Source organism: Astatotilapia calliptera, chromosome 20, assembly GCF_900246225.1.
Source record: "Astatotilapia calliptera chromosome 20, fAstCal1.2, whole genome shotgun sequence".
Taxonomy (NCBI): Eukaryota; Metazoa; Chordata; class Actinopteri; order Cichliformes; family Cichlidae; genus Astatotilapia; species Astatotilapia calliptera.
Window position 1 is genome coordinate 27,382,548 of NC_039321.1, and position 26,072 is coordinate 27,408,619.

Sequence of the window (26,072 nt, forward strand, 5' to 3'; positions counted from 1 at the left end):
ACGCTGGTCCCCGATCAGCCAATCATTAAAAAGTGGGCGGGACTTGTGTTAAGAGCGCTACGCTGATTAACAGGGGGCTGTATAACAGTCAAGTGTAGCACTAAGCATAAAAAACAGAGCAAAAGAAAAAAACTGCAGTGCTGAACATCTGACATTTTAGTCTCACAAATGACGAATAAATTATGTAATTTATTTCCTTATGGGTAGCGAGGCCTCAGCCGTTACACATTCAGCAGTCACTTTCCTGTCCACTGGAGCTAACTGGCTTATCACCGCCTACACACTGCCCACTGGTTTGTCTGACAGCCTCAACAAAACGCCCCCTCCCTCCCTCACCTTGGGAGATGTTGCCGTCTGTGGATGACAGCAGACCTGCAGGACCGAAGCAAGTGGCCGTGCGAGTCTTTTAGAAAGTAGATAAGGGAGAAAAAAAGCGTCATATCTAGTGAAGTGGGCTACTTTGTTAGCTTTGCTCCGTGGTGTAGTGCTTCAGCGTCGGTTCGGTCATTTTTAAGCCACGAAGCTTTAGCCAAGAGAGCAAGAAGGCGAAGCTAAGGGTATTAGTTTCAACTCAATCCAGAACCGGCTTTTGTTCCCCCCCCTCTCCTCTCCAGTAACAGTATCGATATCACTCGGATGCAATGACAGACACAGTTGTGGACAGCAAGACGGAGGTTAAACAGGGCACGAAATATGTCAAGGAGACCGAAAACGTTGCGGAAAAATATTCCGTGTTGACTGTCAGCAAAAACAGCAGTGATGTGAATATGAACGTTGGAGAAATGACTTCCGCAGCGTTCACCGCAGTCCCCACACTGAAATCCGTCAAGAAGGTAAGAAACGTGATGCTCCCAGCAGTCACTGCCATTGGGCACAGACACAGTAAGGAGGGGATTTCACGTTGGTACGCATCGTGCTGCAGTGAAGTCCAAGTGTAGGCAATGTAATGTACTGTGTTGATGTATTGTTAATAAGGTGCAGTGTGAATGTCTGCTCCAAAGTTGTCATTGGGAATTTTGTTGGAGCTTTAATGCATTCTTGAATGATGGACACTCCATCCCAATGTGAGGTGGGAAGTGCAAAAATAATCTTAAACATTTAAAGTACCCATATTCATGTATCTTAGAAGCCAGCTATTAAGGAAAGCTTTGCTAACTGTCTCATATGTAGTGTTACTCTAATAATACCTTCTACTGTGTTATTACTGGGGTAAGAACATATAATTTTAAAGACAAGATGATTGTTAAAATCTGTCTTCAAGTTGCCTTCCCGTCTGTTTAAAGCACAATGTCAACATTATGCCAGCAGGCAGGAAACAACTAAAAGCCAAGCTGAGCTCTTAAACCTCTGATTTAAGACCTCAGCAAAGTGCAGAACTACTGTGTGAGGGCTAACGCAACTGAGTCTGTGGGGTCCCCCAGTTGAGTAGGGGGTATTTAATCAGGTGTACCCTTGTGTTGTGGGGAAAAAAAATAAATCCACCATAAACTGTAGTTTACAGTTACAGAACCTTGAGATTTGCAAATGTGTAATAACATGGGAACTGAACCTAAACTTTTATCACATTAATGTGTAGTGAGCTCTATATCTGTCTTTAATTAGTTCTCATGTGCAGGTAATGAGGACATCATCAGTGTTAGTTGGAGGAAAGGCATCATGAACATGCAAAAGCAGCACAGGGTGCACCTGTGAGAAGAACCTGTGAATGTTAAGTTTCTTGCGTGTTATATAATCTGAGAAAACAGCAAAAATCCACATGAGGTGGCTCTTCACAGCATCTGGTACCGGCTAGTGGATAATCATGGAACTCCTGATTAGAGGCTTCTTTGTCTGTTTCTCAGAACAAACCTGCTCAAATCTCTGCAGACTCTTTTACCAGGGAAGTTTTTCTGATCATATGAGACTGTGTCACAGAGTGGTGATTAAGCCCTCTGGAACTTTTTAGTTATAATGTCTGGCAACTGTGTTAGTAATATCAGATATATTTCAGTTCCTCAAGGTGACCTCTGACTTCTAATACCCATGGTTCTTTGGGGGTGACTTTGCCTGTGTTTGACACCTATTTTTATGATTCACACATCTGTGTTATGACCTAATGTTAGCTGCTTTGCACTTTTAAATACTCGCATATACACTTATCAGTCATAACATTACGACCACTTGCCGAATATTGTATTGGTCCCCCTTTTGCTGCTGACCCACTGAGACATGGACTCCACTAGACCCCTAGAAGGTGTGCTGTGATCTCTGGCACTAAGATATTAGCAGCAGATCCTTTAAGTCCTGTAAGATGTGAGTTGGGGCCTCCATGGATCAGCCTTTTTTGTCCAGCACATTCCACAGATGCTCAATTGGATTGAGATCTGAGGAATTTGGAGGCCAAGTCAAGATGTCAAAATTGTTGTGGTCCTCAAACTATTTGTGGCAGGGTGCATTATCCTGCTGAAAGAGGCCATCAGGGAATACTGTTTCCATGAAAGGGTGTACATTATCTGCAACAATGCTTCGGTGGTATATCTCAAGGTAACATCCATGTGGATGGCAGGACCCAAGGTTTCCCAGCAGAACATTGCCAGCGTAGGGCTGGTTTGCTCTCCTCCCCTAGTGCATCCTGGTGCCAGGTGTTCCCCAGATAAGTGCACCCTGCCATCCATGTGGTATGAAAGAAAATTATACCACATAGAAAATTATTCATCTGATGCTCATGTGCCCATTGTTGGTGCATTTGGGGGTACAGGGGTTCAGCATGGACACCCTGACTGGTCTGCAGCTATGCAGCCCTATAAACAACAACCTGCAATGCTCTGTGTACTCTGACACCTTTCTGTCAGAAAAATCTTCATCAGTTTGAGCTACAGTAGTTCATCTGTTGGATTGGACACACAGGCCAGCCTTCACCCCCCACATGCCTCATTGAGCCTTGCCCTCCAATGACCTTGTCGCTGCTTTGCCACTTTTCTTTCCTTGGACCAGTTTTGATAGATACTGAACACTGCAGACAGGGAACACCCCACAACAGCTGCAGTTTTGGAGATGCTCTGAAACGGTTGTTTACCCTTCATAATGTTCCTTGTCAAACTCAAATCCTTACACTTTTCCATTTTTTTCTGCTTCTAAACTTTGAGGACAAAATGTTCAATAGCTCTCTGATATATTCCACCCACTAACAGGTGCCATGATGAAGAGATAATCAGTGTTATTTACTTCACCTGTCAGTGGTCCTAATATTAAGCCTGATTAGATTTAGATATACCTTGCTACTACCAGGTTGGATACCCCTTTGCCTTCAGACCTATCTTAAGTCTGGCATAGATTCAGCAAGGTGCTAGTTCATATTTATCATGTATAGCATCACACAGTTACTGCAGATTTGTTGAATGCACACCTATAATGTGAATCTCCCCCGTTCCACATTCCAAAGGAGCTCTATTGGATTGAGATTTGGTGACTGTGGAGCCCATTTGAGTGCACTGAACTCACTGTGAAGCCAGTTTGAGATGATTTGAGCTTTGTGAAATGGTGTGTTGTACTGATGGATGAACCCATTAGAAGATGATTACACTGTATTATAAATGGGATGGACATCAGCAGCAGCAGCATTACTCAGGCAGTCTGTGACATTTAGACGATGTGTTCAAAGTGTGCTAAGAAATCTCCCCACATCACCGATGTGAATTGTTTTGAACTTTAGCATGTATTATTAGCCACATGTATTTGCCTAAATTCACTAACTTGCTGCCATGTGATTGGCTGATTAGATATTTGTGCATAACAGGTGCATGAAATGAAAATATCGGCTCATATGTGTTTTAACAAAGAGTATTTCAGCACTCAGGAGTAAACTTACTTCATGCCACCTCAAAAACACAAATGCACAAGTGGTCTCGAGTTCTGTCTTATTACGTAATCAGGGTTGAGCTTACTTTTTTTGTATGATGCCTTAAAGATCCACTTATTAGAATTCTGTAAGGCTCATCAAAAAACAGTGTTCAGACTGAAACATCTGACTTACCTTGTTAAAGGAACAGTAGGTTTTTCTCGCCCTTAAACTCACTCATAAGTAAGCTACAAGCAATGTATCATTACGCAGTGTGGAAAAATTGCACTAGGTATGTTTGTTATTCCTGTCATCTTGTCTTTGTGGCTGGATTTGTGAATTGAGTAAGTTTAACCAAAGTGTGTTTATAATAATTGATAAATAACTGAATAATAAAAACACCTGTTTTCTCAACATCGTAGATTTCAAGCTGCTAGCTCACAGAATGCAATAATGTGTGGACTGTGAGCCGCCTCAGGGTGCCTGATGAGAACATATTGGATTGTAGGAATGTGAACTGTGCTTATGAAAACAAAGCACTGTGTTATGAATAAATGTGAGAGCCCGGTGTCAAACTGAGCAGTCTGTTTGCTTAAAAAAAAAAGAAGAATGATTAAAGAAATTACTGTAAATGACTGGAAAGAGTGTCAATCTGATTGAAATCACAATAAATGACATATTGAAAAGAAGACTTAGAACTCAGCAGAACTACTACATTGAAAGGTGACGTGAGTAAACAAAGTCAATGCTACAAATTAAAAACGAGTGAGTTAGCGTGAGGGCAGATGAGTCAGAGAACACCAATCCTCTGCCTCCTCTCTCTCTGAATCCATCTAATGGTTATGTAATACGCCCCCTGGGAATGGGACTTGCTCACCGTGAATCTGTTCATGCATCATCATATTTATCTGATTCCTGTGGGCTGCTTTGTAGGATCTGAAATGTGATGATACCTTAGCTTCACTATCTCATCCTGCGTGTCTGCCAACATTATGGAAGAGATTCATGAAGGTCAAACATAACTTTTCCGCTCCTGGTAAGTGGTAACGAAGACTGGAAAATGTAGTGTGGTAAAACAGCACAGCAAAGAAAATGGGTAAAGTTAAAGGTGAAGCAGGGGCTCAAGCAGGGATGATTATGGTTGCCCTGCTGCCAGAATCGGATACAGAGACATTCACATTCATCTCTAAAGACACAGACATGAGTGTGCTTTGAAAAAATGTAAAGATAAAATGTACCAGGTACATTCTGTGTTACATGTGTAAACTTACAGTCATTTCCAGTGAAGGAAAAGTCATCATGAGGTTAAAAATAAAGCACATTCAGTAGTTTTACCATTTTCTATGTTCTAGGTTTTGCCCTTGGCATTCACTAAGTACAGTACAGGTACAGTTTAATTACAGTATTTGTTATCAGGAGTTTGGATTTCTTAATAAACAGTGCAGTAAGATAATCCAGGGGAAAAACAACTTGACAGTAAGATTAGGATTCTGAACTGCTTTAGGACTTATGCTCTTTACTTATGTAAAGGTTGGATAGTCTTGGAGAAAGGATTAGTAGAGTTGTATTTTTTTCACAACACTGTAATCGGTCATGCATGTGTTGATCTAAACAGGTGCCTTTGCGCACCAAACGAAGTACCCTGATTTGAAAACTGCAACTGGACTTCACTCCTTTGAGTGTGTCACTGCACCATTTTTACTTATATAAATATTGCAGGCCACATGTCTTTGAACCTGTTTTAATCACTGTGAGTAGTCTGTATACAAAGATCAGGTGATGTGGATAAGACTGTATGCCTTTTCCGCAGGGCAGTGATTTAGAGCACTAGCTGTGTCTGACTAAGTAGCTAGCGTCGCCTTATGTCAGGCCTACATTGAGCCCTTACAACACTGACTGAAAGTCACACTCCACAGCTTAAGTCTTTGACCTGGCCTGCTATCTAGGAGAGAAAGGGTATTTTTAGCTTTAGGGACTGCATGGGACACGTATTGATGCAGCAGAAGGCTAATGGAAACAGAGTTTAATTCCTTCTGTCAATCTCTGTTTACCTTAGTTGTGCAAATCAGGCGCATAGGTGTAAAATAAGAGCTGAGGCAAATTTGTTTATTACTTTGTGTGCACGTGATTTTGAAACGGTTCTCGTTCGTGCGCAACCTACATATATACCTGAATCTTTTTGCATGTGCTGCCTCAGCAATTAAAAACTCACCATAACATACAACCTGCAGATTTTAGCGTTAAGTTTTCAAGGGCATAACTGGAGAGACTAAAGAGAAAGAGAAGCTTGGTTGGAATAAACCCTCCCTTTCTCTTTAGGTCTTTCTCTCTCTCTCATTCTCTCTCCAGGTTGGCCATTAGAAATCATGATAATAGGTGGGAACCTCCCCCTGGCTCTGCCTGGGAGTGTTCTGGGATAATAGCATCAGGGACACCTAGTACTACTGCACAGAGGACACACAGCAACAGGCAGATAGGCTGGAAAACGGAAGAAACAATGGCACACAAGCATGGGCATGGGCATGGGAGAGAAAGGGTGAGTTGCTGCTAATGTATCACTGAGAACTTCTTCTAGATACTAGATAGCTCAAACACACAGGAGCCTTAGTATTTTTTGGCAGTCGCAGGTTTTTGTCTTCTTCCTGCAGTTAACAGAAACTTTTTTTTCCCCTTGAAACATAAATTTCAGTTTACCTGCAGGGAGTAGTGCAATTTTTCCTAGTAAACACCAAGGTTATTCACACAGGTTCCCCGTGTAGGCGTAGTGGAAACATAATGCTGTCTTCACCAACGCTGAGTAATTCATCATTAATTCGATTAGCCTCTTGATTTTGGTCTGAATATTGAGAAAGAACAATTCAGTAAAGCTCAAGAGACTGTGTGAAATGTCTGTTGAATCCTCAAGGCTGCAAAGTGATGCAAAGTAAACATAAAAGTACTCATGTTGACATATTTTGCGAACATATGAGATGGAGCACACTCACAGTTGTGAAAACAGAGACATGCAGAGCTCTCCTGAGCTTAGCCTGTCTCACAGGCTTCTTGAGTTTCTTTATACCGACACGGTAGGTTTCTGAAGCCCAGGTGTCACTGCTCATGGAAAGAGGCGTTGTGGGTTAAAATGCTGAGTAAATAAGGTTAGTTTTGACCACACATTTTAAGTTAATGAAGATCATTGTAATTAGGATAAAAGCAGAGAATTAAAGTTATGGTTATGTTGGGGTGTTTTCCCTAGTGATTGTGCATTATGCTGATGCTAGCCCATTCAATCAGCCTCAGCTTTTTGGGGGATTTTGTTGATTTGAAGTCATGTGTAGCTGTTGCATCCACCCGTAAAACGTTCTATCAGAACTAAATTTGTATGTATAAAGAAAATCTGTTAATTGGATTTTGTTCCAGTAATGCGTTATTACTCTTCATAATTGTTAAGAGTACGCTCTACCTGAAGGACATAGCTACAGGTTGATGTATGTGCAGTGTACACACACATACTCGAGTGTGATCCGACTCACTCTTGTTAATCTGGGATACATGTGTTCCCGGATTCTTCATCTGTGTGTTGTGTCAACTCTGTCAGTCTGCACTTGAGTTTGCAGTCCAAACACATGATATGAAGATTTAAATAGGAGACAGAGGGAATTCTGTGCATTGCCACAATTTATCACTGACTCATAGTAAATGTTTATGGTAGAGTTGTGTAAAGATCTATCCTTCTGAAATCCTCACTCCTCGACTGCATGACCATGAAGACTACGAAGAATTAAAAAGCTCAAGAAATAAGAATACCTTTGAATAGGTGTCATGAACTTTGGACATGGTCAAGTGAACAATTTTCTTGTAACATTTTTCATGGAAAAAAGTATTTTGTGCGTGGACACTAGGCATGCTTTTATGACATTATACAATGTTGTGATGTTAAACAGTGTTGTGAGGAAGACACGTGGCACAATATCATGGATGAGGTCACAGACTTTACACAAAGACACGGGTAGAAATTATTGGAAAGGCAGACAGTGATAGTACATAGTAATGTTTAGGTAACATTGCTTTTGTTGGTCCTTCCATGGAAGATAATGGTCATACTTACCAAGCTTGCTAAACTTGCAGTAGTTGTTTTTCTGTCATCATTAGGTTACAAAATTAAACAAAACAAAAAGGTACCAGAAATATTACCTATAATATAAGCACTGAGTAACTGAGCTGCCTGTGATGTTGGCCTAAACTGTGTCTTTCATACAGTCCTCTATTTACCGTTCTGTGACCAGTTAAAATCAGTTCTCCAGTGCTTTGGTTTAGAGATTCAACAGTTTAGACTTTAATCAAATGCCTGGCTAGAAAATAGCCACACTAGCTGTTTGGTGATCCAATTTATCTTTTTCCAGATCTTTCATCTTGGGCCCTTTGAAGGCTTGGATTGACACGATGAATCACAACCAACAATAACTGAAGCGCATGCATTTGAACAAAACATAAATCACAAGGGAACATCTAAAAATAAGCATCAGCACCCTTGTTCTTGATCCACCTGTGATTTCCTGTAACAAGCTGATTTATCTTTAGAAGGGATAATAACAGAAACAGGACAATGAATGCAAACATAAACTAATGAAGTGTGAAGGTACGGTGTAAGGTATAGTGTCATCACTTTTAAGATGTGAAACACGATGATACCTTGTCCTATTGACCTCCACTTGTCCCATTGACGTCCGATAAATCCATAGAGATAGAAGATTTCAAATATCAAATCGCTAAATAAATGGATTGTTTTGTTTTTTGATGTTTACACTGTGTGGCATTTTCCTTGGCTCTCTGTAGATTCAGTTTGCGAATGCAGAGGACAAACAGGAATTCAGCAAGTATCCGACCAAGGCAGGGCGCCGCTCGCTGTCACGGTCCATCTCGCAGTCCTCCACAGACAGCTACAGCTCAGGTACTTTCACTTTCATTGCTGAAAACTGAGCAATTACTTCAGTCATACATAAAACAAAACAAAACATTTTTTGTATGTTTTTGAAGTTCACTTAACAGTTCTTTGATTGAGTTATGTTTGCATGTCCACCTGGAAAAGCTATTCATATACATCACAAAAATACACACTGTAGCTCCAGCTTTTACACAATGCATTGAAAGCATAAATTTCACAACTGGCTCTTTTGTGTGCTTTACCACAAAAGTGACCTATTGTGTTCTCTATTTGTAAGCTGCATCCTACACTGACAGCTCCGATGATGAAACTTCTCCCCGGGACAAAGCCCAGGTCAACACCCACGGCAGCAGCGACTTCTGTGTGAAGAACATCAAACAAGCTGAATTTGGGCGCCGAGAAATTGAAATTGCAGAACAAGGTATGTATGCATCAGACCTCACTGGCGCATTGTGGACATTTCAAAGATGAAAGATTTTTACCTATGATTGTCTGTACTTTGATCATAACAGGTTAAAGTTTTCTTATGAAATCCTTTTTTCAAACAGGATGATGTAGTTTAAATTTAAAAGATGGCCACATATTGATTTTTATCGTGATGCAGGTGTGTAATAGGGTAGTTATGTAACTACACTGTTACACACTATATGTATTCCTTCATTGTTCGTCATCTTTTATTAATTTAAAATATAGATTACCTGGTGTCTGTGGTTTATGACCCAAAGCTGGTGTTATTTGGAACATGATGATATTTCATTTGATCTTTTCTTCACAATTCAAAACACAATGGTGTGGTTTCTTTTGCTGTTTCTCTGTTCTTGTCTGCCTTTCTGCCTGTTTACATTATCCATGTGAGAGATAAGTAGGCGTAAGCGCCTGGCAAGTGTTGTTCAGCCTTAAAACCTGGGTTGCAACAGCTGTTGCTAACGTTGTTGTTCAGTTAGTACCCATTTTACAGCCATGTACTGCACATCCGCCTTCTAGGTATCGTTTGTTTTTGAATTCGAAAAGGTCTTTCCTTCTTATCTCGCCCAAAACAAAACCTGGCCTTTGTGTCCTCTCAGGTACCATTAACTGCTGCTTGATCTGTTCGTCCACAGACATGTCTGCCCTGATCTCCTTGAGGAAGAGAGCCCAGGGGGAGAAGCCACTGGCTGGGGCAAAGATAGTAGGCTGTACCCATATCACTGCTCAGACAGCAGTACGTCCGCTCATCCTACTCATCAGCGGTCCCTTTAATGTGACATCTTTTTCTCTTCTTATGTCTGTTACTTTTTTCTTTATCTTCATATTTCATTGGTCCTTCTCAGGTCCTGATTGAAACTCTGGTAGCACTTGGGGCCCAGTGTCGCTGGACTGCTTGTAACATTTACTCCACTCAAAATGAGGTGGCTGCTGCTCTTGCAGAGACGGGTAAGTATAATAAAGAAGCAAGAAGAGGCCTATTAACAATAGGGTGGAACAAAAAATATGTAATTCCAAATAACTATGTACTATCTAACATAAAATAAAGTATTTTTCTTTGCTTTATTGCTCATAAGGTTAGATGAACCCAAAGAAAGCTTAAAACTTAAGAGCACTTTGCACCTCTCCTTTCACTGTGTAATGTGCACTAATGTAGCTGTGGCTCATGCTGTCTTTGCCTGTAATTATGTGTGCTTTGTTTCCTGCAGGGGTACCTGTGTTTGCATGGAAGGGTGAATCAGAGGACGACTTCTGGTGGTGTATTGATCGCTGTGTCAACACTGAAGGCTGGCAGGCCAATATGGTATTACCTGGATAGTCATGTGATGAATGTAATGCCTGTCTTAATCTCTCGCTCTTTTCTGTGTGCACATCTTCCATGTTGACTTTTTCCCCCCCATAGATCCTGGATGATGGTGGAGACTTAACCCACTGGGTTTACAAGAAGTATCCCAGCGTCTTTAAAAAAGCCAGGGGCATTGTGGAGGAGAGTGTCACTGGTGTTCACAGGTCAGATGAGGTCGCAAATCTAGAGCTTTAGTGGAGTTTACATTTTATCTGCAGCACGTGCCTTTTTGTATTTTGAACTGCAATTTCTGTCTGGTAATTCTTTTTGGTTCACATTGGTTTCATTATAAAATATGTCAGTAAGACCCAGGCTGTATATTCTTTACAGCATAGACATGTGCGTATGGCAGCTTATTATGAATTATAAATAATTAAGCTTGTCGCAGTGTTTTTGAGCCATTTAATACTCATCAGCTCTTTGCAGATTCAGTACTGTATATACTGACAACAAAATATAAAAGTCAAACTAATGTAAATACTTAATAAATTAAAAGATAAAGGACAAATCATTGTGCTGTGACAAGTGCACTGGTTAGAACTTAAATTATCATTAATGGATATTTTTTTAAAATTTAAAAATTTTTCTAATTAGAATTTTATATCAGTTGTGTAAAACATTTTTAAAATGATCAAAATATATGCTAAACAAACTAACTATACTGCTATTAGCACTACAGTGGCAGTTACAGGATCTAATTACCTGAACATAACTGGGATGTACTGTTCAGCACGTAGCAGCCAACAAATACAAATAATTTGCAGCAGTGCTTTTCACACACGGATTTGACTTTTAGTGGAGTGTGTTTGGTACCTATGTCTTGAACACGACTCTACTTTAGAGTTTAAAATAAATCTAGAAACTATCCAACATAGTCATGCCCTCTGCGTTTTACTTTTTTTTAACTAAGCTGCTTTTAATCCTTTTTTTTTTTAATTGGTATTTCCTTATTTTATTTTTTTGGAGATAGAGATGCACTAGAAGCAATTTAAGCTCTCAGTGAATACATTTCATGATGAATGACTTTGAATGAATGGCTTTGTCAACAGAAATTGGACCTGTATCAAAGGCCATTATATAAGTCATATTCAGGTTTTTTTATGCACAGACTAATTTTTTGGTCATAGGTAAGGACAAATAAAAATCACCAGCACTGCTTTAAAATTATTTTCTGTTTAGTTTTGCTTATTGGAGTTTTATGTGCTCAAGCATAATGTTAGTTTTTGTGTAGCAAATGGTTTAAAATGACAGGAGAATGCATACATTTCTGTTAGTTTTACTGATCAGCTGTGATTAGATGATGGGAGAATATTTGAAAAGCATGGCAAAGCTCAAATGCTGGGCACAGCAACTCTGCGGTATATGCAAAGCTCTCAGTGGACTTCATTAGCCAGATATTCTGCCAAGTGTAAGGTCACACAGAATTGCATCCACGTTTGTGTGGAAAGATTCACGTGTGTTCGGCCAGCATATATGCCTGAACATGTTTTCCCCATGTGTCCTTTCAGACTGTACCAGCTGTCTAAGGCTGGCAAGCTGTGTGTGCCCGCCATGAACGTGAACGACTCGGTTACCAAGCAGAAATTCGACAACCTTTACTGCTGCCGTGAATCTATCCTCGATGGGTGAGGAAAATTAATCACCAAGAAAGTTGCTGTTATGAGGTTTTGTTGTATTTGGAGCAATATGGTCACAATGATGTGTCGCTTTGGTTGTCTTTGCCAGCTTGAAGAGGACTACGGATATTATGTTTGGAGGCAAACAAGTGGTTGTGTGTGGGTATGGAGAGGTGAATCATTCTTTTATTAAATTTTTTTTTACCTTTAGATGGAATGACTTTAACAAGTCCAGCAGATCTTTTTAGTGCACTGTCTTGTGCTCTTTAGGTGGGGAAAGGCTGCTGCACTGCTCTCAAAGCTCTCGGAGCCATTGTGTGCATCACAGAGATTGACCCCATCTGTGCCCTGCAAGCATGGTGACTCACTGACTCTCACTATTTAGCATTGCTCACCTGTGCATTGCAAGCTACAAACAAGTGAATATTATCAGTGGATTTTTCCTTTCTTTCTTTCTTTTTTTTCTAATCTGGTCTTCTATAATATGCGTGTTCACACAGCATGGACGGTTTCCGAGTGGTCAAGCTGAGCGAGGTCATTCGGCAGATGGACGTGGTGATAACTTGCACTGGTACTGTACCCCATGCTGTAACATCCATTACTTCTGCTTTGATAATCACAACATTTTCAGCATGTGTCTTTTTAAATATTACAGTTAAGGGCTTTGGGTGAAAACCAAATTTTTTAAAGTCAAAATGCTCAGATGCTCTTTGGTTTTGTGTGTTGACAGCAATATGAACACCAGTACAGATATAGCTGTAACTCCACCGCTATAGCAGCAGCACAAGTTTAAATTTGATCTTCGTTGGCTTATTCTCTCTTCGGTGACTCTGTTAACAACACCTTACGTGTGTTTTTCTTCAAATACAGGCAACAAGAATGTCGTCACCAGAGAACAGCTTGACCGAATGAAGAATGGCTGCATCGTCTGCAATATGGGACACTCCAATACTGAGATTGATGTGGTAAACTTCAAACAAATAACCCCACAAATACCCAATGGATTTTAAAAGCTTCTTAAGCACGGTCACTTAGAATAAACAGTAGGGGAGCCTAAATAAGTGAAAGTGAAAGGTTAAGGTGTGAAAATTCAGGCACTAAATGACAAGTAAAACACAGAAAGGAGTCTGTAAACAAAAAAACATCCTGTTCTCTGTGTTGTTAAATTTTCAGTCAAAAATGAAATTTGAAAATGATCAAAAGTGACTTAATTTGTTTTTCCTCATTGAATTTCCTGTGGCTTGAATATCTCAATTTAAACATCCATAAGTAACATCTCTGTGTGCCCCTTTGATCCAAAACATACAGTAAAGATTGCAAGTTTGACTATGACACAGTTTTTGTAGTTTCGCCTCTGTTCACCATCACACGCAGGAAATGTATAAAAACTATTCTTTCAAATACGTCAACATTTTCAGAGGCTCAAAAATAATCTGACACACTGAAAAAATGTAAATATAATGATTTTTTAAATACTTGGATTCAAATCCTTTGGAGTCAATGACAGCCTGAAGTCTAGAACACATTAACATCACCAAATGTGTGTGTTTCTCATTTGACATGCTCTGCTAGGCCTTTACTGCAGCCACATTCAAGTTGCTGCTTGTTTGTGGGTCACTCTTAGGTTTTGTATTCAGTAACTGAACACAAAACTGGCTCTGCTGGTGAGTGACTTGGCCATTGAAGAATTTCCCATTTCTTTAAATTGAGAAACTCTTTGGTAGTTTTTGCAGCATTCTTTGGGACATTATCCATTTGCTCGATCAGTTTTGCAACATTTGGCTGAATCTGAGCAGAAAGTATATCCCTGTATACAATTAATCCTGCTACTTCTATCAATCACAACAACAAACATTAGTGACCCAGTTCCACTGGCAGGCAGCCATGCATACCCATCCCATAACACTGTTGCCACCATGTTCGAAGGTTAGTATGGTATGTTTTGGAATTATGAACTTTTTCTCTCCTTCTTCAGACTTTTCTTTTCCCATCATTCCGGTACGAGTTCATCTAGGTTTCATACACCCAAAGATGTTTTTCCAGAACCGTGCAGGCTCTTTTTAGATGTTTTCTGGCAAAGTCTAATCTGGTCTTCCTCATTCTCGAGTGTCACTAGTGGTTTGCACCTTGTTGTGAACACTGTATTTACATTCATAAAGGTGTTTCTTGATTGTAGATTTTGACAATAACACAGCTACCTCCTTGAGAGTGATGTTCACTTGGTTAGTTGTTTTCTGTAATCTCTCAGGCCTTTTGCTGTCACTGAGGTGGCCAGTGTGTAACTACGGTAACTTCTGACCCCACTTCCGCCAGTCCCTTTATTGTGGCGGGAATGAATCCTGTATAAGTTCCGGGTCAATCAGCTGCATGTCCCTGCTCCTCTGGCTGCTGTTGTCCCTGTGGTTGGCGTACTTGTCAGATCACGACAAATTTTGCACTACAGGCCAGTTGACAGCGTGCAATAACCCGGCCGATTCATTCATCTTTACACTACCTCACACTCGACTCAACGGTGAGTTATTTGTTTGTTTTGTTTTGTCACAATTAATGTACATGCGGAGCCGCGATCGCACATCCTACAATGCCGGTAAGCTAATGCTAGGCTAGCGACAGTAAGTGCAATTACTAGTGTCATCTATTGAATATTGTTGTTTTTGTTTATTCCATTATGGCCGAATGTTGATTTAACGTATCTAGAGTTGAACGAGTGATTTGATTTTTGTAGTTTTGTCCGTTTTGGATGTTTTTTGTTACTTTTCTGATGAAATGCCGAAACGGCCTATGAGATTTTGCATTGAGTTAAATTCCATTTACATTATTGAATCTGTTGCGCAACACCTGTGATTAAATGAGCTTTGTAAATATATTTGATTAACTTTGGATAATATTTATTAGCTTTAACGCTGATATACTTTGATGGGACCCATGAGAATGTCTTTCTAGAATAGTATTTAGAATGACATTCATTATAAGAGATGATGGTTTATTGATTGTTGTATGAAACATGGCATTGATTACTTGACTTTGTTATTTATGTATTTATTTTGTCACAGCAGTAGAATGCTGTTTCATTTTCTTCTGTGAATGATAATTTCTGTTTTTTGACCTTGTTTAGGTCAGGTTTTTTTTTTGTTCTCCCGCGATCAGCCCTGATCAGCGCGAGATGGCGAGCCACCCGACCACCGCTACGTTGCGGTAGGAATTGTGAACCTATGGACTAAATCACAAATTGTTGACAATGACCTATCACAGGTCCATGGAACTAAACTAAATCACATACTGGACTACACCTCATCCCACCTCCTTTTGGAACCTACTAAGCTGTTTTGTATTGTCAACATTATTTTTGTTTGTGATATATATGCATATGTTTTTATTTCTTTTGTACATCCATCTATACACTTCTCATAACAAACATAATATATATATATTTGAGCTCTACTTTTGTTTCCTGTGTTTTATTCACACCCTCAGGCTCCATAGTCGAATCTTATTCTGATTGCTCATTGTCTATGAGGCTGCAGTCAGGCGCCCTGGTCCCTTAACCGCGTTACAAGTGGCGAGCCAGTCAGGAGCCTTTGTGTGTGAATATTTTGGGGTCTTACGTACAATTTTCTTTACTTATTTACTTCGCTTTTGCTGAACATAAAATCAAAAATGGATTCAGTTGCACTTTCTGGCATAAATATATCACAGTCTGTGATGATCTCCGGTGTGTCTAACACAAAATCCGATAATGAAATTCTTGACTACTTGCGTACTTATGGGAATCTTAGCCGTCATTTTTACGTAAATGATCCCGCAAGTACTTTCTTCAAAAACCTGATCGCTGAGTTTGTAGATACCACTGCTTTTACAACTCTAGAGCCGTTTCTGCCATACACCCACTGTTCTAAAAGTGTTGCCGACCTTGTTTTCCGCGTCACAGCTTTGGCCTGTAAGTACGCCGCCACGGAGGACAGCAGCAGTCCCCCTCCCAATTACCTCAAAGAGCTCAAGCATATTGCTGATCGCAGCGGGCACCGGTTTGAAGATGTCTTGAAGACAGTAATGAGGCAGATTGGTCAACATTTGCATGAAGCAGGAGCAGGTGATGATGGAAAAGTTGAATATGATGAGGAAAATGGAGTAGATGAGGACATTGGTGTAGAGGAAGAAGAAAGGGAACTGGAGCAGCAGCAATTGTCTTCACCTCCTGCCAGACAGGTTTCCACTGACCAGCAGGGGGCACGACCTCGTCAAAGCCAGACTGGACCAACTCCAAGAGTATCACTCACAGCCCCTGATCTCAACCCACCACAAATACAAAGGGTTGTTGTTGAGCATGTGGTCCGAAACCCAGACATAAGCACCACAACTTCACTACGTCTCCGTGCTTTTTCAGGAAGGATTCCTAAGCCAAGTAGTGAAGCAGATTTTGAATCATGGCGTTCCCAAATTGATCTACTGCTTGCCGACCCCAGTTTGTCAGCTCTATACGTCGCCAGGCGTATTATAGAGAGCCTGTTGTCACCTGCTGCTGATTTGGTTAAAGGTCTAAGTCCCAACACATTGCCTTCAGTCATACTAAGTGTACTTGACTCCGCTTTTGGAACAGTTCAAGATGGTGAAGAATTGTATGCTCAATACTTAAACATTCTTCAAAATCCAGGTGAACGACCATCCGCTTACCTCCAAAGATTGCAGCTAACCCTCAGCACTGTTGTAAAGCAAGGAGGACTTGCAGCTGCTGACATGAATAAGCATCTGCTGAAGCAGTTTTGTCGTGGGTGTTGGGATAACACTATACTAACCAAACTACAATTAGAACAGCAAAAGGACAACCCACCACCTTTCTCTGACTTGTTGTTGTCGTTACGGACAGAAGAAGACAGACAAATTGCTAAGGAGTCACTTATGAAGAAATACATCGGTTCATCAAAACAAAAAGCTAACATCCAATCCCAAAGTACTTGTTCTTGTGGGCACTCTACAGCCAATGAAGAGCTAAAAGAAATGAAAAAACAACTCCAAACCCTCCAACAGCAAATGTCCCAACTTTTGTCCCAAAAACGTCCAACCGAGTCAAAGTTTAAGCCACGACAAACCAAATCCAGTCATTCTTCACCTCAGTCAAATACCAGACCCAAGCCATGGTACTGTTTTAACTGTGGAGAAGATGGCCATGTTTCTTCCACCTGCAACAACAGAGCAAACTCCAGTCTTGTTGAACAGAAAAAGAGCCAATTAAGAAAAAAACAGCAAGAGTGGGACGCTAGAAATACTTCATCTTTAAACTAGAAGGAGTTTCTGTGGTGGGACACACAGGAGCTGCGTGCACGAACAGTCCCAGAAACCACAACAAATTTCCATTGTTGCCAAAAGGGCTTGTGGGGACCAAAAGCACAGGCCAAATTCAAATCAAAGGCAACCATTTCAACTGTCTTCTTGATTCTGGCTCTCAGGTTACTACGATTCCTTTTTCCTTCTATAATACTTACCTTTCAGACCATCCAATCAAACCACTGGATGATCTGTTGGAAGTAGAAGGAGCAAATGGACAAGCCGTACCTTACCTGGGATACATTGAGATTAACATGACGTTCCCAGCTAATTTTCTTGGTTCATCCATTAATGTTGATACACTTGCGCTTGTCGTGCCTGACGTCCAGCAATCACCCCCAATGATACTTGTTGGTACCAACACTCTTGACGTTGCGTACAGCAAACACTGTGATACCCTCTCTGAGCAGTCATTCCTGCCATCTGGTTCTGGTTACATTGCAGTTTATAAAATCCTCCAGTGTCGCCACATCCAGAATTCAAATGACCAGTATGCTCCTGTAATCTTAAAGTCAGACCAACCGCATACGATTACTGCCGGCCAAACCACTGTCCTTGAGGGATGCCTGGTCACAAGGCTATTCCAAGGTGAGAAAGCAGTTATTCTGGAACAACCCACCTCCAGTTCTCTGCCTGGTGGACTCCTAGTAAAAACCTGCCTTGTGGACTTACCTAAACGTCGGCCATATTCTCTGCCTGTTGTAGTGAGTAATGAGTCCGACCATGAAATCCACATTCCAGCTCGAGCTATTATTGCAGAAATCAGCGCCTTCCAAGAGGTCATTTCCAAAGAGCAACCCACCCAGTATTCAGACCAGTCTATAGAGTTGTTACCTCCATCTCAACCACCATACAACTTTGGAGATTCCCCCTTAACTCCAGACTGGAAAGAACGCATTGTTCAAAAACTCAACACTATTCCTGAAGTATTTGCCAAACACGATCTGGATTTCGGCAGGACCAACAAAGTTAAACACCAAATCAAATTGTCCGATCCAACTCCTTTCAAGCAAAGACCACGACCAATTCACCCTCAAGATCTTGATGCTGTCAGGAAGCACCTGCAAGAACTTCTTGACTCTGGCGTTATCAGAGAATCTGACTCACCATTTGCCTCTCCAATTGTGGTTGCACGCAAAAAGAACGGCAGTATACGTCTTTGTATTGACTACCGTAAACTCAATCTGCAAACAATCAAAGATGCTTATGCTCTGCCTAAACTGGAAGACACCTTCTCCGCACTTGCAGGATCAAAGTGGTTCACGGTGCTAGACCTCAAGTCGGGTTACTACCAAATCGAAATGGAGGAGAAGGATAAGGCAAAGACTGCCTTTGTCTGCCCAGTAGGATTTTGGGAATTTAATCGGATGCCACAAGGGATTACCAACGCACCAAGCACTTTCCAACGGCTGATGGAAAAATGCATGGGAGAATTAAATCTAAAAGAAGTCTTGGTTTTCATTGACGATCTCATTGTCTTTGCACCAACTCTTGAGGAACATGAAGCTCGCCTGATGAAAGTTCTCACCAGACTCAAAGATTTTGGCTTGAAGCTTTCACTTGAGAAATGCATGTTCTTCCAGACATCGGTGAAGTATCTGGGCCATGTAGTGTCCCAGGCTGGTGTTGAAACTGATCTGGACAAGATTTCCACACTCACTTCTTGGCCAGTGCCAAAAAACTTGAAGGAATTAAGATCTTTCCTTGGTTTTGCTGGGTACTACAGACGTTTTGTCCAGGGATATTCGGCCATTGTCAAGCCGTTACATGAACTCACTGCTGGTTATCCACCTTCTCAGAGGAAACTGAGACGAACTGTAAAGCCAGAGAATTACCTCAACCCCAAAGAGCCATTTGGAGGACGATGGACGCAAATGTGTCAACAAACTTTTGAGTCCATTATTGACAAACTCACTTCTGCCCCAGTTCTGGCATTTGCTGATCCCCAGAAACCATACACACTCCACACTGATGCCAGTGCCACAGGTCTTGGTGCGGTGCTGTATCAAGAGCAGGATGGAAAAAACAGAGCTGTAGCATATGCCAGCAGAGGCCTTTCCCGGAGCGAGTCAAAGTATCCCGCCCACAAATTGGAGTTTCTTGCTTTGAAGTGGGCGGTGACTGAAAAATTCCACGACTACCTTTATGGTGCTCAGTTTACAGTTGTGACAGACAGCAACCCATTAACATACCTCTTATCATCAGCAAAACTTGACGCTACCGGTTACAGATGGCTTTCAGCTTTGTCCACTTTCACCTTCAAATTAATCTACAGAGCAGGAAAGCATAACTCGGATGCTGATGGTTTGTCTCGCCGACCTCATGGTGAACTGTCTGATGATCCTCTGTCACAGAAAGAACGTGAGCGAATCTGGAGATTTGCATGGCAACATCTCAATGAACCAGATTATGTCTCTATTGACCAGCATACCATCAAAGCAGTTTGTGACCGTCATCTGATGTACAGTTCAAGCACGGATCCTGATCTTGCTCTGGTGTTATCCATGTCTGTCAATGTCGACAGTCTGCCTGACAGTTTCACGGACGACATCCAGTTCACCTCCATGGTACTCCCCCAAATCTCAACAGCTGACCTTGCAGCCAAACAACGCCTTGACCCTGTCATCCGGCATGTCATAGCTCAGGTTGAACGAGGCGAGTCACCACCGCCATTCCTGAGGGAAGAACTTCCCGATCTACCTCTATTACTGCGAGAAGTAAATAAACTGGAGCTCCATAACACCCTTCTCGTCAGGAAGAGACAAGTGGGAAGTGACTTCGCATACCAGCTAGTGCTACCTGAGGAATATCGACCAGTTGTACTCAACCACCTACATGATCAAATGGGTCACATGGGAATTGACAGAACGCTGGACTTGGTCCGTTCCCGGTTTTATTGGCCTAAGATGACAAGTGATGTGGTCAATAAAATAAGACAGTGCGAAAGATGCGTGAGACGTAAATCCCCATCTGAACGAGCCGCACCTCTGGTCAATATCAAAACCTCTCATCCCATGGAACTGGTGTGCATGGATTTTCTCTCTGTGGAACCAGATCGTGGAGTCAAAGACATACTTGTCATAACTGACCATTTCACAAAATATGCCATTGCTGTGCCAACACCAAACCAGAAAGCCAGGACTGTTGCCAAATGTTTATGGGACAACTTTCTTGTGCATTATGGTATCCCAGAACGTTTGCACAGTGACCAAGGCCCTGACTTTGAATCCAGAATCATCCGAGAGCTTTGTGAAATGGCTGGGATCCACAAAATAAGAACCACTCCATACCATCCAAGAGGCAATCCTGTTGAACGGTTTAACCGAACATTACTGGATATGCTAGGAACACTCACAGCTCAACAGAAATCCCATTGGAAAGATTTTGTAAAACCCCTGGTGCATGCATACAATTGCACAAGGAACGATGTTACAGGTTTTTCACCATATGAGCTTATGTTTGGCCGCCAACCTCGCTTACCGGTGGACTTGGCCTTTGGACTACCCCTTGCCAAAGAAGGATCAACATCCCACACACAATATGTGGACAAACTAAAGTCCCACCTAGAAGAAAGTTACAAGCTGGCCATCGAAAACTCAGAAAAGGTGATGAAACGTAACAAAAACAGATTTGATAAAAATGTCACTGCATCACAGCTGAATGTTGGAGACAGAGTTCTTGTGAGGAACGTGCGGCTAAGAGGCAAACACAAGCTTGCAGATAAATGGGAGTCATCTGTGTACATTGTAGTGAAGAAAGCCGGCACTCTTCCTGTGTATACAGTTCGACCCGAAGGCCAAGACAAGCCCCTGAGAACTTTACATCGAGACCTCCTACTGCCCTGTGGGTATTTACCACCTGAAAAGGAAATGCTTACTAAGCAGAAGAGGAAAATGCCTGTCTTACCCGTGTCTCCTGTACGTGCTGATGATGCTGATAACAATGATGAAGAGGAACTAATTTCATACCTACCTGTTCCCTTCTCTGCTGAACCTGTCACCTTCACAACAACCATCGACTTACCCAATACTCCGCAACCTGTGCCACTTATCAACCAGCCCGATGTCCCTGTAGTATTGGCTACAGAGGAAGAGAATGCTATCCTCTCAGAGGAACCTGTACCTGCTGAAGAGGAACAAGTTATTGCTAGCGGAACCGTGGAAGCTGGCTTTGAGCCAGTTGATCTTGTCGAAACTTCTCACGATGAAGAAAGTCTGTCTTCTGATTCGGAAGCATCCAGAAGTAACTTGTCACAACACTCACCTACTGAATCAGAGCCTCTCAGTCCTGAGGCAGAACCACCTTTGAGGCATTCAACCCGCACCAGGAATCCTCCTGATCGGCTGCAATACATCAAGCCTGGTAAGCCTCTGTTAAAGAGCGTTCAGACCTTCCTGCATGGGTTAAGTTCTGTCTTCTCCTTCGCTCTTCAAGACGATGAAGAAGAGGAGACGATGCCTTCACACCTCAGCCAACCAGTCATTCGCTGCCAGCCTAGTCCATGTACGAGGACGTCCATGAGATTAGGGGGGGAGAGTGTAACTACGGTAACTTCTGACCCCACTTCCGCCAGTCCCTTTATTGTGGCGGGAATGAATCCTGTATAAGTTCCGGGTCAATCAGCTGCATGTCCCTGCTCCTCTGGCTGCTGTTGTCCCTGTGGTTGGCGTACTTGTCAGATCACGACAAATTTTGCACTACAGGCCAGTTGACAGCGTGCAATAACCCGGCCGATTCATTCATCTTTACACTACCTCACACTCGACTCAACGGTGAGTTATTTGTTTGTTTTGTTTTGTCACAATTAATGTACATGCGGAGCCGCGATCGCACATCCTACAATGCCGGTAAGCTAATGCTAGGCTAGCGACAGTAAGTGCAATTACTAGTGTCATCTATTGAATATTGTTGTTTTTGTTTATTCCATTATGGCCGAATGTTGATTTAACGTATCTAGAGTTGAACGAGTGATTTGATTTTTGTAGTTTTGTCCGTTTTGGATGTTTTTTGTTACTTTTCTGATGAAATGCCGAAACGGCCTATGAGATTTTGCATTGAGTTAAATTCCATTTACATTATTGAATCTGTTGCGCAACACCTGTGATTAAATGAGCTTTGTAAATATATTTGATTAACTTTGGATAATATTTATTAGCTTTAACGCTGATATACTTTGATGGGACCCATGAGAATGTCTTTCTAGAATAGTATTTAGAATGACATTCATTATAAGAGATGATGGTTTATTGATTGTTGTATGAAACATGGCATTGATTACTTGACTTTGTTATTTATGTATTTATTTTGTCACAGCAGTAGAATGCTGTTTCATTTTCTTCTGTGAATGATAATTTCTGTTTTTTGACCTTGTTTAGGTCAGGTTTTTTTTTGTTCTCCCGCGATCTGCCCTGATCAGCGCGAGATGGCGAGCCACCCGACCACCGCTACGTTGCGGTAGGAATTGTGAACCTATGGACTAAATCACAAATTGTTGACAATGACCTATCACAGGTCCATGGAACTAAACTAAATCACATACTGGACTACACCTCATCCCACCTCCTTTTGGAACCTACTAAGCTGTTTTGTATTGTCAACATTATTTTTGTTTGTGATATATATGCATATGTTTTTATTTCTTTTGTACATCCGTCTATACACTTCTCATAACAAACATAATATATATATATTTGAGCTCTACTTTTGTTTCCTGTGTTTTATTCACACCCTCAGGCTCCATAGTCGAATCTTATTCTGATAGCTCATTGTCTATGAGGCTGCAGTCAGGCGCCCTGGTCCTTTAACCGCGTTACAAGTGCATTCATTGAGACTGTTGATTTGGTGACTGCTGAAATATTTGCTCTTTCTCTGATGCCTTTGTTTAATTTTTTCAGCTTTCACCTTCTGCAACGAGCTCGAGTCAAGAGCATGAAAAGTTAACCAATAGAAGTTCAACACTAATAAAAAGGGAACAGTCCTCACATGACCACGAAATTGCTTGTCAACCAGTACTCCAAGTCCTTTTGATCCTCTGAAAATGGGCGACTGTGTATAAAAATGGCTGCAATTTCCTAAACAGTTAGTGTAATACTTTTGTTAAATCTCTTAAATTAAAGCTTAAAGCCTCCACCTTGTTCACATCTTGATTCTCTCTTTTTAGTTTTAAGATCTGCTGTGATGCAGAGTGTAGAGGTGCACAGAGGTAAAACTAGAAAAATTGTGTGATTGTATGAATGCTTATGGACTTGGCTGTACTTCTCAATTTTTGTGAATTCATTGGAAGAAGTTTCTAATTCAAGGAGTTCCACTATTCTTTGTTTACATGCTAACATAGCCACATGGAAATGTTCGCACAATGGTGTTTACGTCTTTTGTCCTCAGGCAAGCCTGCGCAGCCCCGAGCTGACCTGGGAGAGGGTTCGCTCTCAGGTCGACCACATCATCTGGCCTGATGGAAAGAGGGTCGTCCTGCTGGCAGAAGTAGCTTTCCTCAATAGTCTTCACAAAACTGTCTTTTAAATTCTCAAAAATTTGTGTTTGTATCGCTCATAACTAGGTTGAAACAGGAGTTTGTTCAGCACTAAACAGTTTTGTCAGACATCTTGTATTTTTTTTTTCCAGGGTCGCCTCTTAAATCTGAGCTGCTCCACAGTGCCGACATTTGTGTTGTCTATCACTGCAACAACTCAGGTTAGTAATTTCTACTCTTCCTTTAGAGCCAGTGTCAGTAACTTCTTGGGCGAGTAAATAACAGTGTCCCTTCTTACTAAACTACCTGCAGTCTGCAGGCACATAGTTTCCTAGATTGTGAGTCATGTAAACACTGTGTGCTCTGTGTTTTGTAGGCCCTGGCACTGATTGAGTTGTTTAATGCTCCAGAAGGACGTTACAAACAGGATGTGTATCTCCTTCCAAAGAAAATGGGTAAGAATCAGCCTTGTTTAAACTGAAACTGTGCTACTTTGGTATAGAAATGAAAAGCAGTATGCAAGTGTGGATCACAATAGTTGTGAAGTCTAATTAGTTTTTACTGTTTCTCTGAAAGGCTGCTCATTGTTGCCACCCTGTGGCTTCACTAAAAAGATCACATCACACACATTTTGTCTCTTTCCCCCAGACGAGTATGTGGCCAGTTTGCACCTACCCAACTTTGATGCCCACCTGACAGAGCTGACTGACGAGCAGGCCAAATACATGGGCCTCAACAAGAATGGCCCTTTCAAACCTAATTATTACCGGTAGGTGCTCCTGCCTTTTTCTGCTTCTATTATCACGCACCAGTCCATATTTTCACTTTTTAAACTGGTATTTAATTAAACTCTCTTTTTGTTTTGTTTTTTTCTCTACAGGTATTAATGAGAATGCCCGATCCTCAACGCACAGTTACCCTGCAACAAACAGAGATATCTATTTTATTTTCTAAATAGCTACAGAATGGAGGAATTATTTTACTTATGCTGAATGTAACTTATTAAAAGCACCTCAGAAGTAGAGTTAAATGATAAAAAAGGACGAGTTAAGGCATGTAGAAAACATATAACCAACTAACATTTTACACGTCTTGTCAGGTGTTTAAACAAAAGCCTACTTGCATGCTATGATGTATGTGCACGTATTTAGTTGCTTCAGATTATGTTACTAGATCACAGAGTTGCTGATTTGTTTACCCCATTTACGCACAGTGCCAAATGATGGCCGTAAGAATGAAACAGAGGATACCTTTTCGATTTTGTCTACCGTGACATTAAGATTTGCCAGGTACATTCCATGAGCCAGAGTTTAGGCTGAGCCAAAACAAACTCTGTGTTACAACTTAGATTATTTTAGAAATGTTTGTTTTTATATATACGTCAAATAATCTGTTTCAATGGTATCTGCATACATGCCCTAAAAGGTAACATCCAGTCATCCTTTATTATAGCAGTGATGATGATGAACTGTTGCCTGTTACATAAACAAAATGATGAAGTCTTGTTTATTCACGTCTTGTGATCAAGTAATGTCGTTTTGCTAATGACAGATTAAGATGTTGTTTTATGTCTGGGTGTGGAGCAGCTGATGTCTTTCCTAAAAAGGCAGTTGGAGAAGATTTACAGAGAGCTGGTAAAACACTTTTTGACTGCTTTATCTTCCCTCATTTCATCCCAAGTTTCCATTTGCTCACTTTAATTCCAGACGCCTCACTGAAGAGTTTTTCTGACTGGATAGTACCTTTGAGGCCATGATATGAATGTGCCTTTTAAATGATTTATAACAACATAATACTAGCGCTGAGCTTAATTATATGAACCATTCCTTTTTGTAAAACTGCATTTATTAGAAGTACATTAACTGTCTTCCTTCCACTGCTTCTGGTTGTAAGTATAACTATAATGTATGAGCTGTGTGTTGGCAAAATATATATATATATATTAGACTTTATGTCAGGCATATGATTGTAGTCGTCTTAATTTGATCCAACAAGATCACTTTAATATTTCATGTGATCAAAATGACATAAGTGTATACTATCTATGTAAACGATTGCATTAAATCAGCAATAAAGCGAGTCTTTTTACCATGACAAACTGAGAACAGAAAATG

General features: G+C 41.1%; 1 protein-coding gene across 3 annotated transcripts; it reads left to right on the forward strand.

Annotated features, from left to right (window-relative positions):
• The first annotated feature begins 240 nt into the window (after positions 1-240).
• On the forward strand, positions 241-26,060 carry ahcyl1 (adenosylhomocysteinase-like 1). 3 transcript variants are annotated; one of them, XM_026153251.1, is made up of 17 exons: positions 243-833; positions 8,633-8,747; positions 9,019-9,162; positions 9,842-9,942; positions 10,052-10,154; positions 10,415-10,509; positions 10,609-10,715; positions 12,060-12,176; positions 12,277-12,340; positions 12,438-12,526; positions 12,668-12,738; positions 13,038-13,132; positions 23,871-23,969; positions 24,111-24,179; positions 24,335-24,413; positions 24,607-24,727; positions 24,839-26,060. In XM_026153251.1, the coding sequence occupies exons 1-17, from the start codon at positions 642-644 to the stop codon at positions 24,843-24,845; spliced, it is 1,668 nt and encodes a 555-aa protein (XP_026009036.1). In that variant the 5' UTR covers positions 243-641; the 3' UTR covers positions 24,846-26,060. The 3 variants fall into 3 exon arrangements, with proteins under 3 accessions (XP_026009037.1, XP_026009036.1, XP_026009038.1); XM_026153253.1 differs by lacking the exon at positions 243-833 and adding an exon at positions 6,122-6,353; XM_026153252.1 differs by lacking the exon at positions 24,839-26,060 and having other exon boundaries at positions 241-833; positions 24,607-24,731.
• The last annotated feature ends 12 nt before the right edge of the window (positions 26,061-26,072 follow it).

Excerpts from the sequence above, each read along its gene's own strand:
- ahcyl1 (XM_026153251.1), top strand. The coding sequence starts at position 642 with ATGACAGACACAGTTGTGGACAGCAAGACGGAGGTTAAACAGGGCACG. Across the intron at positions 10,155-10,414 it reads TGCTGCTCTTGCAGAGACGG|GGGTACCTGTGTTTGCATGG; the intron begins GTAAGTATAATA and ends TGTTTCCTGCAG. Across the intron at positions 12,739-13,037 it reads CGTGGTGATAACTTGCACTG|GCAACAAGAATGTCGTCACC; the intron begins GTACTGTACCCC and ends CTTCAAATACAG.